Genomic DNA, 18,031 nt, shown 5'->3' on the forward strand with positions numbered 1-18,031 from the left:
GGAAGACACTGTATACGAGTTTAAATAATAATCGTGTATGCTTTGAGATTTGTCAAAAGGCAAAAGTAGAAGAAAGCGGATTGCCTAGAGTTTTCTAATTAACAGAATGATTTGCGAGCGACGATGATTGTACTTACAAAAGTAATACGAATGGGACACTAATACTCTCCTAATATTATTCATTCTTTGCACATAGGATTTCGAGGAAAGTGCAAAGCGATAACGTCTGGCATATTTAATATTTGATAATGCTGTCGCGACCGTAAAAGGCGCCATTTTATGTCAAGCACCGAAGACGCCATTAAAACGAATCTTAACGAAGATGAACGAAGTTCAAATCGTTAACGCATCGTACACTCTTCCGTATGTTTATTATTTTAATTGAAATAGTTATTTTATATAGTGTCATATATAATACATATATACAGTATATATGTATCTATATATACATATACCACTATAGAAGACTAATACGTATATTTATGTATACAATTCGAAAATGGTTCCTCAACTATCATCTAAGGTAAAAAGTCTTAAAGCGAATGTAGATACAGAATATTATTTTCTCAATTATAATATATTATACAATGTCAAGCCTGCCTATTAAGTCGCGCTAATATTTGAAAACGACAGGACAAATGAAATGAGAAAAACTGTCAGGAAGGTAAAAAGTAAATGGGCGCAAACATGCAGGCACTGCGAAAATTGGACTTCCACTTCGACCTTAGTATAGTACATTGTTTCATTTATTTTTCTTTTCTTTTTCTTTTCTTTTCTTTTTTTACTTGGGAATAATCCATCGTAGAAGAGCTAATTCTACTCCTAATACTTATTCGTAGCTACCTAGTTGCCATCCTAGTCTATTACTCTTACTGGTAGAATCAAATATGATTGATCAGTCAATCAACTATCTTTATACTCATAAGAAGACTGGGGCACAGTAATGAAATTGAATTGCCAAATATCTTTGTGTATATTTTTCAAATACGAATAATGAGAATATTTTTTCTGCTGTTTGACTTTTACTTTACCTTTCTTTCGGCACATTGTTGAATCATTGATGCTAGTAAATACCACTAATACTAAAATAGTAATCCTTCCTTGTCACACTGATGAAAATTTGCACCCTGTATGTACTTCTTCTAAATCGTTTGAGCCTAGTCTATCATCACTACAAGAAAGTAACTAAAATTGGTAAATTTAAATCGGAAATATAATCCAATAAAAAAATGCAAAGTCAAACTCTAATTAGCATAACTAAGAAGGGTGCTAAGATGAGTTCAGAAAATAAGTGTGACAACGAAGTATTAAGGGTGCCCGAGGCACCAATTTCATAGTTGTAGAATTTCTTTAGACGCCAAGAGTACTATGAAATGACATAAGTTTGGAAAAAATTTATATAAGGTAACACGTTTGAAAGGACAGGTTACATTTGAAAAAAATTGTGCAAGCTTGAGAATTTCGATGGTAGCTGCTCTGCATTAGAGACAAGACTAAGAAAAGGAGCAATGTTTAATACAAAAAAAAAATGTTTGGTTCCAAAATTCATTGTTTGTTGTTCCTGTTGTTCCACTTCTCCCTATTCTGATTTAATTTTTTTCCTTCTTAATAAAATATTGCTTTTTTACGTTTTTTTGATGTCCTTAAAGGCCACCAGGCTATTGTTATTCTTATTATATAATTATTTCCCCGGACTTAACGTTTATAATCTATCTAATTAACGTTCTTACATGCTATTTCTCTACGATTTACCGAGGGTGCTTCCTATTATTGAGAAATAGAGAATTCCAAATTCTAACTATCTATCTCATGATAAATTGAAATACTGTGTTATGTGTGTGTATATGTATTTTAGCATATACGTGCAGTATACGTGGATTATGAGTTTATCAATTTCATGCACTCATGCACAGTGCGTTCACGCGTGTACATACGATACGTATACGCATGAACTACAAAATATTTTGTCATTGGATAATCACAGAAAATATGTACATGTACACACTCCTATCTATGTGGAAAATGATGGGTCCTGTATGCGGACATGTGTACTAGAATTTCAGTTTGCGCATGTATACCTCTGGGGAAAAAATTTTATACACACTCATCTTGTATGGATACGTGTGATAAATAAAAAATGTATCTAAACTTGTATTCATATAGAAAAAAAGCAAACCAAGGCACTTAAAAAAAATGAAATAATGCATTCAAAAGGAATATTTTTCTCTGGGGCAATCAAATGTCGACCCGTCGTCTCAGGTAGAAATTACAAAAACAAAGAATATTAAAGTACTACTTTTCCATTACGTACATTGAAATGATCCATATATAAACACAATTAACTCAATTATTTTAAAAACTAACTCAACGTGAATATGTATACAAACGTAACTTTTCTAGGTATACAACGTTAATCCTCAAGATAATTATGGATGTTATAATGATTAGTTAAAACGTTTCAAAACATAAGACCGAATCGTAAAAAAAACTATTAAAGATGAAGATATACAGTAAGTAAAGTTTATCAATTCAAATGACAAATAATAAACGTGAGTTAATCTTAATTATTGGAGATATAATGACAATATGACCTAACGATTTCTTGGGTGTGATTAAAATTAGAACACACTGTAATATGGTCAATCTGATAAAGTTTCAGTTTCTGATGGCGCTTGGTTAACATACAATTAATTCATAACCGTTAATTAGCCAGTAATTAATAATTGGTATCCTGAGATTCGAAACTTTAAACATTGACCAATTCGGGTATCTCCCATTTTTCTTCGTATCTTACTCATATCACACGCGAATAAAGTAACAAGTTTTCATTTTCTCCAATCTAGTACCTTGTTCCTTTTTCGCCCTTCAATTACATTTGCTACTCGAACCTTTCATTACCAGATTACAAGTAAGCCTGACATACTAATCTGTACATACTTTTTACATTCTATATAATACTCTAAAGAAACTAATAGGTAATATCTAGAATCATTTTCAAGCTCTCCTGCCGTGTATTTCATATATGCGGTGTCCATCTGCACAAGAGTAGGCAAACCGAATAAATATATACGATTGGTGTTCATGTTATGTCATGCGTTTCCACAACAGAAATAGAGACGAAAATTTGAAAAATAATGAAAGAAAACGAATTTGTACACGTGGTACGATTCAAATTATCTATGCCACGTTTACATACATACTATTGCACCACGTATATTGCAGAAAGTATGAGCGATTCCTGTTTGTTCGTGTAACTTTAAAACATAAGCCGTAAACATTCAACGCAAGTGAATCATTCTTTGGGCCTTTTCTCGAATATCTTATACATTTATATAGCTTTTCATTCGTTCCGTTACGGCAGTTTAGGCCAATCAATGTAAAATCGGTAACGTGATAACGTGAAGAAAAACATATATATAGTATAACATTGTGTATACATAGTAAGAATCCGAACTGAAGAAGTAACAATTCCTAATTGCGGAAGTGAAGTCTCCCGTTAATTCCATTATGGCGTCAGGAGAGTATAGCGGGGTTAACCCGTAAACTATAATCATCATCATTTCGTACAGTAAGGCGTCCCAAATGTCGTTGTTTCAAACATTATTGATTTCTGGATACTCCTTGTGGGCGCCTTTAGCCACCGTATCGGATTTCCACTTTCTGTAGAATTCAACCAAAGGCATGACCATCATTAGTGCTCCGCTAAGAGCTATGAAAAAGCCTGCCAGATAGAAGGAGAGGTCGTACGTCCCGGTGATATCATAAAGCCATCCTGAAGACATAAATTGGAACAAATTAATAAAAATATTCCAATCTTACAGTAGTACCTATTGTAACCTTATTCCGACATTCTTCAAAGAATACCTTCACTATCGGATCCTACCATCTAATGAGAATTTTTGTAAATAATGTCAATTATCTAATTAATATTACATGAAGAGCTTCTGAGTTCAACAACTCGCAAAAGATTACGAGTATACTATAGAAGGGTTAAATTTTACAAGGTAATGTAACAGTAAATGATACATAATATCAGTTACTATGTTCACGTGGGTGGTCTGCCTTGTGAGAATAACTGATTTAGTGACCTTCTGCATAGATTCGAATACATCTGCATGTTACATTCACCATATCGCGTGATCTTGGGTCTTTAATAGAGAAAAGATTTGTCATAATAATTACCAGCCAACGGAGGTCCCATCAGGTTCGCTACACCCTGAACCAACAACAGGAGACCATAAGCATTAGTGAATCGGTCCAATGTTATCAGCTCCACCAGAATGATACTTGTAAGGCTGTAATTTGCTGCGATGAAGAGTCCAAACGCTCCGGAAATAGCGCACAGGGCATAGTAGCTTCTGATTACCATTGGTATCATGGCTGTCACTGCACCGCACAAGGACATGCATACTGCGTAAACCAAGGAAGCATTTACCCAAGCCCTATCGCCAGCCCAGCCCAGTATTATCTACAAGAATTCAATTGAATTAACTTAGACTAGGTAATATCTTAGTGTTGTTCTCAATAATGATAGCCTAATGTAACTTTCATTCTTACCTCGCCACCCATATTCGTTATCCCGATTACGGAGATGAGAATGGAAGCATCCGTCTCGCTGAAGCCCATCTCTATTGCATTGTCCGTAAGATATACGTAAGGCACATCGTACCAGGTGTGCAGGAGGAAGTTACTAATAGAAAAGAGCAGGAATCTGGAGTCGGAAAAATGTGAAAAGTCAAGCATATCCACCAAAAGGTCCCAGAACTCCCACAAGCCGGCGTACCACACGAGTTTTGTCTTGGCGATGGTAGTCATCGAGTTCCTGTAGATGTCGGGACAACTCGACGCCCTAAGCCTGTATCTATTAATGTTCAACATTGCACCGCGATATGTCAGACTGTGCCGGTGAACTCGGATGTCTTTGAGGTAGGCCGTAGGTAGTCTCCTGGGATGTTCGTGCGTTCCTGTCCTCTCTGGTGGACAGTCAGGATGCGTCTTCTTCAGCCACCAGAGATAGGCTGCATCGGTGTGTTGTTGGTGATTTAAATTGACCTCCCTCGAGGTGTTCCTATCTTTAGCATCTTCAATCCTATTTTCAGCCAGCGGACTGGGTGTGGGAACGAACCTTGCTGACGGTGTGTTGAGTTGTTCATGAAGTGCTCCGGAGTCACTGAAACTTCTAGAAGATATTAAGAGACTCGGATAGTTTTGCACCAGGACGTTGTAGACGTTCTTCTTGGTGCTGAGGAGTTCCAGTACCTCCAGTGGAACCTTCTCGCCATTCTTGACGAAAGTAGGCAAGTTTACTAAGCTAGAAAACTGTTTTCTACTATCCACGGTGGACTCCTCTTCTTGCTGACGCAGATTCTCAATAAACATGGCATTGGCCGAGGAGAAGGTCCTCTTAGGATCGCCATGAGGTGTCTGGGTGTTTGTATTTGCTGAGCTAGTAGCAGAAAATGAATCGGCGCTTGAACTTTGAACCTTCGAACGTTTCATTTCTCTGTTCTTGCGACGTTCTTCTGTTTTAGCCTTAGCCCTGATCGTCGTCCACTCCAAGTCTCGCATGAGGCAACCACAGACAGCTAAGTTCAGGAACAGTCCGGCCAAGATGAGAGTAGTACCACGCCACCCATACTCAGCAAGAAGATATTGTGTAACTGGCGCAAATATAAAAGTGCCAATGCCACTTCCGCAAACTGACAATCCAGTGGCGAACGATCTTTTCTTGTCGAAGTAATACGCCACAATGACAACAGCCGCCACGAAGCACAAGGACAGTCCGAATCCCGCGACTACACCAAACGTAAAGATCAGAAGTTCCATAGAATTCGTGAAGGAGCTGATGACAAAGCCGGCTGTGGCTAGAATACTTCCGGCAATGGATACTCGCCGACATCCATATCGGTCGGTCAAGAAGCTGGCCACTGGTCCAGAAAGAAGCGGCATGGCCATGAAGAGGCTTCCAATCCATGCTGTTTTAGACTTACCCTCCCCAAAGTAGTTCAGAAACTCCACAAAGATGACGCCAAACGAAAATGTTATGCCATCCGCAATAAGGTTCACCATAAAAGAGGCAGCAACCACTACCCAACCCCAGCCGCCATCCGGAGGTCTAGCTTCAGAGAACTGTCCCAGACTTGAATTGTCCTCGGAGCTGCTCGATGTCGATGTCGAGATCGACGCCGATGGGCTAGGATGCGGTTTATCACCCCCCGATTGCCTTCTTTTCGAGCTATCCTTGTTAAACTGCACACGGTGCACAGTCTTGTCGTCTTTAGGCGACTTACCGTTCACCAGTTTCTCAATATTCTGCTCCTTCGCCAGCTGCTCGTCGATCTGCAGTGTTGAATCCTTAGAAGTGTTGTCCGTATCGGCAGAGCCGAAAGTGGAGTTTCTTTTCCCATAGAAGACGCTCTTGATCTTTTGTGGTGATAATGCATCCTCCCGAGCATACAAACTATTTGGCCGTTTTGCCAAACCCTTAAGCTCCTCCTTAGCTTCATTACGGATCTGCGATCCCAACTGCTCATTCTTCCTAAATGCATTCTGCTCCAGCATGCATTTATCCTGGTCATCGTTCTCCTCATCGGACGCCATACCATTCTCATAAACAAACTTTGTGTCTGGCACATCTTTATTATCATTCTCTTTCAATCTACTCAAATACTTTGTTTTTCTTTCTTTATACTTTCCATCAGCTTCTTTACACTCCTGACTTGCATCATTATTAGACAGCTCACCATCTTCTTCCCAGGAAGACTTTCCCGACTTTTTCGAATTATTGTACCAAGTGGCGTCACTTTCTTCTCCACTGTACTTAGTCCACTCAGCCATTGCGAACACGTGCTCCAGGTGTTCTCCTGGCTGATGACGATCGAAAGGCAAGTTTAGGGTTACGATAACCTCGTAGAACTTCGCGTAGAAGAAAAATGTAAAAATTCTAACACCGCATTAGAAAGACAATTACTGACACTTGTAAGTATACTCAATTACCACCAACTAATTTCGTCCTAGATTTAAACGATGGAAGAACGGGCCACTCGTAGAGCTGTCTGGTGAACTGTCTTCGAAGAGGACGTAGCGTGGAGTACGCGGAGCATGAGTAGCAGGAGCGGAAGGCGATGTCAAGATGACAATTGTATAAGTCAGTGGGACTGGACGATGAAGAAGAAGATGACGATAAGGATGACAATGTCCCAGTTTTCCACATAAAGAATCCACCGCCACCATCGCAAACGAGACCCTTGGAGAAAATTCTGTGACTGCGGCTACACTGTCGGCCTCTAAGGATCCCCGTCTCCACGGCGACCTTACGATCTCTAATCCAGGCACCCATGCGGTGAGCGATTCTTCTCCTTATTCCCCTGGTGCAGCTTACGACACTGAAATACAAATAAGACATTTTCATGAGTGACCAAAATTTTATACGTCAAAAACACCCAGGACTAAAATATTTATTTGTAATTCTAATTTTTCTGTTCGCTGCTTAACAATTTAAGAGGAGACGTGCATGAGACTCTACCAATCAATTTTTTTTATTAATTCTTATATTAATTCTCTGCAAATATTATATAGTTCATTATTCTTCTTAAGTAGTCGTCTCAATTCCTAACAAAAATCCCACATTTCTTTTCATCCTTGTGCTTTATCGTTGCTTGCTGTAAATAAACCACATCTTTTTCTCTGCACTCTCTTTCTCTATCTCTGTGCAAAGACGCGCGACAAACCAGTGAGCACAGGCCACCAGTTAGAGCTAGCGATTATAAATGGAGTTCATTGTGTATGAGTTGCTGTCAATTTAAGGATTTAACAACGAATTGCCAACGAGCAAAAGCAAATAGTACTTTGGTGCGCGGTGTCGTGTGCATCGAGCAAGAAAGAAGATCAAGTAGCATAAGTAAATCCACTATTGACATTAACCGTACTTATTTCCGTTTTGATAACCAGAAATGATCACGTAATCATGTAATTTTCTCAAAGATAAATTTCTTTATTATCAGTGGCATTTTCAGCATCCTTCCAAGAATGACAAGATAATTCAATTGACTTGTTCCGCAATAATGGATACCTAGCTACCACGTACTATACAGATATACCTTTAATTGTGTGCATATATATATAAGTCACAGGAAATGGACTATTTACGTTTTAACGTCAAAGTAAAGTACGCTGACTACCTTGAAGAGGGCACTCGCGTACACGCAGGCAAAAGAAAAGCAAAAAATAATGTCAAAGCAGACCGATAGTTCAGGTCATTAAAAAGCAATATGAGAAATAATCAGCAATTAGACATGAATGCAAAACGCGATATGATTAATTATTTACACTGCAGCAATCTTAACTAATCGAATCATCTTCGAGCGATAACAAAGTAAAAAAAATTGCTTGGGTAAGCAGATACTTCATAAGACAGGTATACGGAAACCGGCGATTTAAAATAAGCTCAGCTTATCGGGTCAAAGTTGATCTGCGAAATCCTTGATATACAAACGACTATTCGATACTTCTCGATGTAAATTGCGCGGAGTGTATATCTAGGATAACACAGAATTCAAGGAATGCACTTACGTCTAGGGCTAAAGGGCAGGATCAACGTTCACCACGAGGCATTATATATTATTGCCAAGAAAGTCCAGAAAGAAAATGAGAAATAGAAATGCGATAACGATAACAACTAATTGACCAGAGTAGCTCTTATCAATTTTATCTATGTTTAAGTTTCTTCGGTCATCGGTTGCTCGAGCCTGTACGACTTCACAGAAAGAGCGCCAACACGTGGTCGCTATGACAGCTCGAATAAGTACTGACACGAGTTTGATTTGTGAGGCAACTAAATTAATCTCTTAGGTCTACGTGTCCCAGTTTAATTTCTCTCCAAACTGTACTGTGCACACTTCGTTATCCGTCCATTGTTTCATTCAATGATTCCCTACTAAACGTGCACGCACGTAGCCCAAATTGAAGGGTACGTGCTGCGTGTGCAATGACATTACGTACCGAAAATTCTGACAACGCGTATACGTACTATCCTTACTGCCGATTACTACCAGATTGAATTCGGTGATAAACTCTTAGGATCACAGGTCAATTATATTTTACTATCAGCTCTGTTCCCTTCTCAACTATTTCTGTTATCAAGCGAAATTCTTATCGTTGCTTTTCGAGTAACCGAACAGACGCACGTTTTCGTCCTCGTACTGTTCAGCGCGTGTAAAAGTGAACTGGTAGTACCGACTATCTATCTAAACCGTAGATGCTTTCGTACAAAGTGTCACAACTATGCACTACCGACACTGGTATTACGATCTGACGTACTACATTTTGCAGCTAACATGTAATACGGAATAAGATGAAATATAAGAAATAAGAAAAAGGTCACTGAGAATGTAGACGACTTTATTTCGATAAACATATCATTTCTATGACTGGTTATGGAACCAGTTCCCTTTTTCTCTTACTGTCTATAACGTGTATCTCTACTTTTATAAATTATTTTACTGACCATGACGCGATATTATTGATGCACAATGTCAAAGCCTTATTCACTTGTCGTTCGATCTGCCGACGTCACGTTTTATGACTTATCGATAAGTCGATTAATTGTTTAAATTAATGTCCTTCCAACCAGTTATAGCGACCGAAGACACTCGCTAGGCTATCACTTTGAATTTTCAAACACATCGTCAACATCCCCAGAGCACGTGTCTTAAATATGCCAAGGCCTTTGGGGAAAAAATAAATGTTTTTGGTTTTTCTTCTCTTCTGTCCAGTCTTAAATTACGAGGCACCCAAATTCACTAAGGGATATACAAATTATTTAATTCCAAGTACGTTTCCTTGGATAGGTTAGTTATTCACAAAGTATTCCGTATACCTATGGCCAGGAAGCGAAAAGACAAACGATAACAAGAAAAACAGCACAGTGGTGAGGAATGAGTCGCGAGCAAATTGTTTACTAATGAAATTCACGTTAATTTCACCGGCAGCTAAACAACACTGGAGTTAGAATTAGATTTAGAATTATAATTAGAACAGAGCATTTTACCGCCGTCTCTTCTTTGCCCGGTTCGTTCTCGGCACACGCATACAGCTAAGTATTTAACGAGTTGACGATGTCGTAAAAGAGATATGTTAAAACTGCGAGATTCCGCGCTATCGACGAACGAAATCTTCAAACTGATCTACACGATGACAAAGACTCGAGACACTATGCCGTGGCACTCTTGTCTCTTGTCCGTATACACTAGCGTCCCTCCGCCCGGGTGCACAAGAGGATGGCCAGGCTAATACTGATAGGCGATTGGGCTCCGGTGGTTGCATATATCGCGGTGACCGGTTCCTTGGCAATCGTACAGAGTGACTACTGACAAGGCGTACCCACACCAGACCACGCTATAGATGCCGGCATAGTGATACTCACACACTCACTGTGACACTCTGACTGGCCGCTTCAGATAGGCAGCCTCACTTGAAGATGTGGAGAAGAAAACGCGCTTCGAGCAGAAGTACCAAACACTGGTATTGGCTACTGCGATATCTCGGCTAGTATATCGTGTACGTTACGCGAGGACGTGAGTAGGTACGTGTGTGGTAGATGATACAGTTGAGCCCGTTGGTGGGAGTGAGAGAGTCGTCGACTGTATCGGAGTAGCTGGCGTTTAACGTTGACGTCAGATATTGAGCATTAACGTTAGCGCTTCTTAACACGAACAAAGATAGATAGGAAATGGGAAAAAGATATAGAGAAAAAAGTAATACCCATGGTATCTAAGATGCTTTGCCTATGGAAATGCATTTCAAGTCCCTCGTAAGGATATTGTATTTACCGACCATATCGAAAGACACACGAGAACGCATGGCGAGGTATGGGATATTGAGGAAAGCGAATCCTCTGGTATCCTTATGAAGTTTGACATTTGAGTGATAGAATTTTTTTTTTTTACTTGAAATTTAATCGGATCAAGTATTGATTCGCTGTGTATTTTTTGGAATTTTTCTGAATGGTTTTAAGAGATGAGAAACTTTAATTAATAATTATTTCGTACTATTTCACTGTTACTCGGTGGTCAATTATACATGTAATCCTGTTATCGTTTGAATTAAGTAACAGATGTTGGATTTTATGTGATTTGTGGGCATTTTTTGATATTGTGGCTTCTGGCTATTTTATTTAATTTTCAACTTGGTTTTGTTTTTATGCGAGGCTGGCAAACCGTGGAAAAACCGTCGCGGAGCAACACGCACGTGATACAGGAGTCCGTCTTATGACGTCGAGCGTCGCGACGCCTAATATCGATTTACCAAACGAAGGTATACACGATTCTCACGGTATATGTACGCACATGAAATTTTACAGCGTGGAGTCGATACGTGCTTGGTTATGAAATTAAGTATCCATTAGGGCAAAAAAGTAGCTTAAATCGACTGGTACTGAGTTGAGGAACTGTTCACGCTAAAAATGTTAATGCAAGTTATTCTTGTGATTGATGTATTCCTTTGGAAATTTATTAGAGGAAACTTCAAAGATTCTTGGCAAAGTTCCTTCCAAGGTTATAAGACAAAAATCAGGAAAGTCTTGCCTGTAGCTTCCCGGAAAGATTCCCCTGCGTGCCTTGTGAAACAAACAGATTACAAATTCACAAGCGAGTACATGGATAAAAATAATATACATACAAGTACGTAATTGGATTTATGCAATTAAATACATAAGAATTAGTTACACTAACTTTTTTCCCCATATTTTACGTGCTTTTATTCACAAAAAGAAACCCACGACCATATATACATTTGCGATTTTCATTTTAATTGTAATGTATGTTAAATGAAAGGATCACTAATCCGTAATTTTCCACACGATATCTTGGTCGCAAACAATAAATTCAATTCTCGAAGAATTATTTCCTGTAGTGATCATTACTTTTTTTTTGCTAACACGTACAAAAATATAATTGAAAAAGTTACACAGAAAAATATAATGTGTCAATTTTAACGTTCCCTTAAAGAAATAATGGTGAACAACTGTACCAGAATTAAAGGAAACTACATGTATAGTTTAAAAATTTAAGAGCCCTGGATAAATATCACAAAAACCATTTTGAAATTACGCAGCCGCCAAGAAGCAATAAGGATCGTATCACAGTGTAACATTACAATGAATGCCGGTGATGCAACCATTAGCACAGATTAAATAGGTTTTATTCAAGACCCATTAAAACCCTTTGGCAATAGAAGGTCAACAAAGCTGTGACAAGGTCGACTGATATCTCTCTATTTAAAAGAGAGAAAAAGAAAAATTTATAGTTCACTGTAAGACGCCGATAGCTCGACTTTTTCCTTCCTTTTTATCCACATCTTTTTCCCCCAATCACAATTCGCACGTGTGCTCTTTATCCGCGTTATTATTACATCTTTTCTGATTCTCACTCTTTTTTCTCAATAGTTTCAGTATTGCATCATATGAAGACATGTATTTGAAATACGGTATTTAATTATGAATACATCGATTGAGGCGATAATGAAATTCGTTATTGTATAAATGTACATTGAAAATCTAATCAGATCTAGATGAGAAAAATGAACCAGTTTCTATTACGCCATGATGAGACGCTCGCACGTATACGCGATCTATATATACTACATGTATGCATTGTACATATACATATCTATAGTTTATAAGCATACGGGAATATATACATAGGTATATTATACGTGTTTAATGCACGAAGAATCATTATACAAGAAAGACGGAGTGGCTCGTTATCGATCGCCGGCTTTACTTTTAGCCAAGGTCTACGACGGCGTGCAACATAAACCCTAGAAATATCAAGCTATGATCGGATAAAACCCTAGGCTGCTTACATATATTCTCATAAACTTGGTAAAAGGATTCAAATAATTACATATCTATATCGTCAAGACGAGAAATCGAAACAAGAAGTAATTTTAGAAGAAAAGGGAACCTGACATTGCATATAGATAAATATAAAATAATACATGTGAAACAATGAAATACAATAGTTGAGTAGAAGTAAAGCATTGAAAATTTCCTTTGACAAATATCTAATAGAGTGGGAACTATTGTCAATGTCAATAACTATATTTCTGTATTATGTGTACTGAAAATCTACACAATATATGGTGTAACACAAGACGAAGTAGTGATTCATTGTATAATAATTCATCACAAATAAACATCCGACTCAAATTTTCTACGTAGTTTGTCGCGTCTGTTATCGACAAAAGCACGATCGGACAGGATGTTATTAAGAAAAATATTTAAAATTTTCGTTTTCAATGTTTTTCATTAGCAATACCGTTATTGCGCTAGTCATTTCACAGAAGAATAAAAGTATACAAATATCAGTACGTACCCTACTAGCCGAAAACATTATATTCCAGCATATTACCAGTATAACAACAGAATCCTTTACATAATGTTGTTTTAGTAGCAATATGCTGGGATATTCAGGGGGAAACTGGTTTTGGCTATCTGAAAGTATACATAATCCAAATAACAGAAAAGTTAAGCGAAAGGTCGTATGAAATCAACGATAGTTATTATAATATTGTATCATGGATCTCAGTTTTATTATTGGATACGAGAAATGCAAAAGATCAATCCGATAAAGAAATTCATCAGTGAGCATTGAATTAATCGGCAGTGTCAATACTCACAGCCATGACATATGACAAGTTTAATAGTAAACACGGTTCTTCGAGATGCAAAAAAGCATGCATGGCAATTCTAAGAAAACATTGCAAATGTATTAAATTTAAAGAAAAACCACACAAAAGGACAGAACAAAATTATAATCCTTTATCGCAAGTGTTATTTGATTTGTATGATATAAATTTATTTGTAACTTACCGAAGGACGTCCCACTCCGTCGATGAAACCAATGCTAAAAAACTGCAAGGCGATGCATCTTCATATCAATACTTGGAAGAGAAAAAGTAACGAAGAGGAAGATTCAACAATCGAAACTCTTTGGTGGTCGATTTCACGTATATATCAACTCTGACTTATTCGTATGAGCTATACAGATGGGCAGCTGCTGGTTAAGTTAGTAGAGAATCCTCACAAAATATTCCTACGGATGCACAGGCGACATAGGCACACTTGGTTCGTTTATTACGTTTACTTATATTCCCTTGTGTAGATATCACGTACGTACGATGAATTCGCCGATATTCACTGGTCTAAGGGTTGCTTCTTTGGGCACAGAATGATGGACGACTTCAGAAGGTTTGTTATTAGACAGTTGGCGATGACTAAATGAAAAGGTCGCGTCGTAGCACGCTTTTCGAAGAACAGGGGAATATGGTGTTTTGATCGAGACGAGGGATGAATATTACAGAGGGTAGTAGCAGTATTTTACATGGAATGCGAATGCTGCGCTTGCGCCAATCCGCAAAGCAGGGCTGCGCGAGGCTCTGCGTATCCCAGCCGGTAAGATTGACGCATTTTGGCGCATTGCCTGAGAAGAAAGAGACAATATCACGTAGAAATAAATTTGTTGAAATACACAATTCGATTCTAGTTGTCTCCAGCCATCAGATGCTACGTATATATGTACATATACTCAGTTACGTTCAAGATATTTATACATATTGCTAGTTAGTTACACTTCTGCATGAATGTAACTAGACATAAGTTCTCGAATTTTCTACGTACACATGTGTATCAGCTTAACTGAGTGCAGTTAGAAAGATGCGTATCTCCTGCGATAGGCTCATCCGGTATGATACGTTATATTAGAGTTATTGTTTCACGATTCTTATCGTATCTCTTCTAGTCCTCCCAGTGATCCTCAAATCGCCAATGTATTGCATAACTTTTAAGTAGCAGAATGATGTTTTTTCTTGCGCATAGTTTGTGGAGATGATCCTTGAAACTTTAAGGGAAATAGTAGAGTCACTGTGGTCGTTTTGCAGTTGCGAAATCTGCCGGAGAATTCTTGAAACTTTTTAAAGACACTTTCGTCGAAAATTTATATTGGTTGCCTTTTGTCAGGCGCAGTGATTCTATTTTTAGGTATATTTATGTAAATGATTTTGAGCAATGAATTATTACTAATTTCTTTATACACCTGCCTTGAAGCTAGACAGTGATCAGATTTATTATATGAATTATCGCAGACACAACACACGAGACACCACTGATCACAACGTAAATTTATGAGGCATATTACTACTACTTTTGAAGAGATGACGCCACTTGATGCCATAAGCAATGGTTTCCTGTATGTATTTATATGGGTAACTTAACTTGGCGGCATCTAACCTAATAACATCGAATTAGTTGTGTTTAACATGTGATGAAGAGATCTCGATGTTTTTATAGACAAGTAGCAGGTTAATAATGTCTTTTCGATAATTTAAATAACACAATTAAAATGTCTGACGAATCGGAGTACGACATAGAGCCAGAAGAGTTTGATATATATAAAAGGAAATATCAACTTCTACTCGATAGATGCGAAATCTTACAGCAGGTCCCGCCATTGACATTTTACTTTCAAAATATTTATCTACTCTTTTTTTAATAATGCAATTAATTGCATTTTTTATAGTCATATAATTTTTCTTTTTTGAATTCTAGGATAATGAGAGGCTTGTGTACCGTATACAAAAAGTGAGAAAACTTCTTAAACGTACAAGGAAAGAAAAAAAGTAAGTAATTCAAATGTTTATTTAACATTTTTAATACTTACTTTGATATAGGAACATTTATTAGAAAACTTTTTATTCTTTTTATGTCACAGATTTCTAATTGATCGTTTGGATCAGCATGGGGATAGATGGAGAGAAGCTCCTATGGGAGTACTCGAAGAAAATAGTGTATTTCAAACCACACCTAAACAAGAACGAGGTTCCAAGTCAGGTGGTCACCATCCAAAAGAGGAGAAACCAAAGAAAGGAACTAAGAGGAAAGGATCTAAGGCTGATCCAAATGCTCCAAAAAGGCCTGCCAATCCTTTTTTCCAATTTTGCCAAGAGCAAAGACCCCGTGTGATGGAGAGACTTGCCGGAGAGCCTGAGCCCAGCAAACAGGAACTCACAAGACAATTGGCCACTACTTGGAAGTCCTTGAGCTCTGAGGATAAAAAGGTATAGAATAGATAGATCTATGATACATATTGTGATATTATATATATTATATTTTTGTAAATTCTTTAGGTATACTATGACATGTATGAACGGTCTAAGGAGAAATACGTAGCAGAAATGCAGATTTACAATAAGAAATCTGAAGATGCACCCAACCAAATGTCACTCAATATAACTTAATCTAACTTAAGGTTGTAAATATGTATGTTACAAATAAACAGAACTTTTTTTTATTAATAATAGTTATTATTTGTGCGTCTAATATACGAAATATGGAATTGTAAGTTTCCTGTCTATAATCTTGCTCCATTGGCTGCATCATTGTAACAGATATAAACACTGGAAGGAATAAGAGTAGCTGCCATTCTAATAGATGGCTCGTGAAGAAAAATTAATACATTGATATAGGTGATGGAAGTAAGTTTGTAGTAATTTTAAGCCTTAATCTTAATTACAATTGCACACGATTATCTTATTCCTCAATAAAAGGTATTGTGGCCTTTCCAAGTACCTTTTATTCCATAAAATGCCATCCAATCTTAACATTTAAAGCTGTCCTTCTCTTTCCGCAAGGCTTCCATTGTTTTAATAGCATCTGTTTCATTAACATGGGACATGACTGATGGTATATGAACCCTCATAAAGGGATTCGTACGTTTCTCCTCACCAATCGTAGATGGTACGGTTGGCTCTTGTTTTTCTCGCTTCTCTCTACTCCATTCTATCTTCTTAAGAATATCTTGGTTTTCCGGTTCCACGTAAACCGCAAATTTCAAGTTGTTCTCAGTGTACTCATGTCCGCAGTAAACATTCTAATTCACAATGGTACACAAAATTTGTAAGAGAAAAATAAAAAACTGTATTTTGATGTTATCTTACCGTTTCGTCAGGTAACTTCCCAAGTATTTCAATCAGAGCCTTGTACATCTGCTCTGCAGTGCCTTCAAAAAAGCGTCCACATCCAGCGGCAAATAAAGTATCTCCTATTTATTGAATTAATTCCTCATGATAATGTAATTAAACAAACGTGTTCTATAATAATTTACCAGTGAATACTGCAGGAGTCTCTGATCCATTAGTTATATAGTAGCAAATATGACCACTGGTATGACATGGTGTTTGCAAACAAGTAACTTCTAGGTTTCCAATTTTGATAGTGTCTCCCTGCTTGACTTTACAATTTAATGCACCAATACGATCATCTCCACCATATACTTGTAGGTTGTTGAATTTTTTGCATAGGTTCTCATTTCCCCCAGCATGATCCCAATGATGGTGTGTCGTTAAAACTTTGGTAAGATTAACATTATTTTTTTCAACAGCAGAAGCCACAGTGTTAGGATCTACAGGATCAACTATAGCAGCCTCTCGAGACTCCTCATCAATTATCTATAATTAATATATCTCATTAGTCTTTGAATCTTCTTGTCATTTGCTACAATTAAACTTACAAGATACATATAATTATCCTGGAGTGCTGGCAATATCTGGACCTTCATGTCTGACTGTTGAACAGTACTACAGATGCTGTGAGTTCCACGAAATCCGTTAGTAGAAAAACTTTTAGCTAAAATAGTGAACACTATTATAAATATATAAAATTGAAAAACTTAATAGGTTCACATTAATAGAAAAAGGTAATATGCTGCCTTTTATTTTGTAATCTAATAAATAGTAATGCCTTATATTACTTCATAAAATCTACAAAACAATTATTTAAAAACACATTGATAATAGGGAATTTGGAATACCCTTAAAATATGCTGCTGTTACTTGGCTCTCTAACCAAGTTGGGCAGGCACGAAATAATGAGTTGAACATTATCAAGTTCGTACCAGTCTTAATGATAGATTGTGATAGATGCACAAGAATACGGATGTTATTGATGATAACGCTACCTTATATCTGCGTCTTTAGG

General features: G+C 37.4%; 4 protein-coding genes across 10 annotated transcripts; 1 reads left to right on the forward strand and 3 right to left on the reverse strand.

Annotated features, from left to right (window-relative positions):
* Positions 1-558: 558 nt before the first annotated feature.
* Positions 559-6,869, reverse strand: LOC107268974. Its single transcript, XM_015742311.2, has 3 exons — positions 4,558-6,869; positions 4,183-4,468; positions 559-3,772 (listed from the first exon to the last, which is right to left on the reverse strand). The coding sequence occupies exons 1-3, from the start codon at positions 6,835-6,837 to the stop codon at positions 3,594-3,596; spliced, it is 2,745 nt and encodes a 914-aa protein (XP_015597797.1). The 5' UTR covers positions 6,838-6,869; the 3' UTR covers positions 559-3,593.
* An 85-nt stretch (positions 6,870-6,954) lies between these two features.
* Positions 6,955-14,739, reverse strand: LOC107268987. 4 transcript variants are annotated; one of them, XR_003060067.1, is made up of 3 exons: positions 13,871-14,739; positions 13,374-13,492; positions 7,364-7,385 (listed from the first exon to the last, which is right to left on the reverse strand). XR_003060067.1 is itself a non-coding variant. In XM_015742353.2 (2 exons), exons 1-2 carry the CDS (start codon positions 10,087-10,089, stop codon positions 6,989-6,991), a joined length of 438 nt encoding a protein of 145 aa, XP_015597839.1. In that variant the 5' UTR covers positions 10,090-10,417; the 3' UTR covers positions 6,955-6,988. The 4 variants fall into 4 exon arrangements, 1 of the variants encoding a protein (XP_015597839.1); XM_015742353.2 differs by lacking the exons at positions 13,374-13,492; positions 13,871-14,739 and adding an exon at positions 10,049-10,417 and having other exon boundaries at positions 6,955-7,385; XR_003060068.1 differs by lacking the exons at positions 7,364-7,385; positions 13,374-13,492; positions 13,871-14,739 and adding exons at positions 9,509-9,800; positions 10,049-10,417.
* Positions 14,740-15,244: 505 nt separating this feature from the next.
* Positions 15,245-16,350, forward strand: LOC107268986 (non-histone protein 10). Its single transcript, XM_015742352.2, has 4 exons — positions 15,245-15,497; positions 15,605-15,675; positions 15,768-16,113; positions 16,183-16,350. The coding sequence occupies exons 1-4, from the start codon at positions 15,399-15,401 to the stop codon at positions 16,291-16,293; spliced, it is 627 nt and encodes a 208-aa protein (XP_015597838.1). The 5' UTR covers positions 15,245-15,398; the 3' UTR covers positions 16,294-16,350.
* On the reverse strand, positions 15,967-17,999 carry LOC107268985 (hydroxyacylglutathione hydrolase, mitochondrial). Of its 4 annotated transcripts, XM_025086321.1 has the most exons (7): positions 17,865-17,999; positions 17,565-17,680; positions 17,160-17,502; positions 16,993-17,096; positions 16,781-16,925; positions 16,625-16,708; positions 15,967-16,099 (listed from the first exon to the last, which is right to left on the reverse strand). In XM_025086321.1, the coding sequence occupies exons 1-6, from the start codon at positions 17,932-17,934 to the stop codon at positions 16,653-16,655; spliced, it is 834 nt and encodes a 277-aa protein (XP_024942089.1). In that variant the 5' UTR covers positions 17,935-17,999; the 3' UTR covers positions 15,967-16,099; positions 16,625-16,652. The 4 variants fall into 4 exon arrangements, with proteins under 4 accessions (XP_024942089.1, XP_015597834.1, XP_015597835.1 ...); XM_015742348.2 differs by having other exon boundaries at positions 16,625-16,925; XM_015742349.2 differs by lacking the exon at positions 15,967-16,099 and having other exon boundaries at positions 16,328-16,708.
* Between the last annotated feature and the right edge of the window lie 32 nt (positions 18,000-18,031).

Source organism: Cephus cinctus, unplaced genomic scaffold, assembly GCF_000341935.2.
Source record: "Cephus cinctus unplaced genomic scaffold, Ccin1 Ccin1_scaffold0597, whole genome shotgun sequence".
Taxonomy (NCBI): domain Eukaryota; kingdom Metazoa; phylum Arthropoda; class Insecta; order Hymenoptera; family Cephidae; genus Cephus; species Cephus cinctus.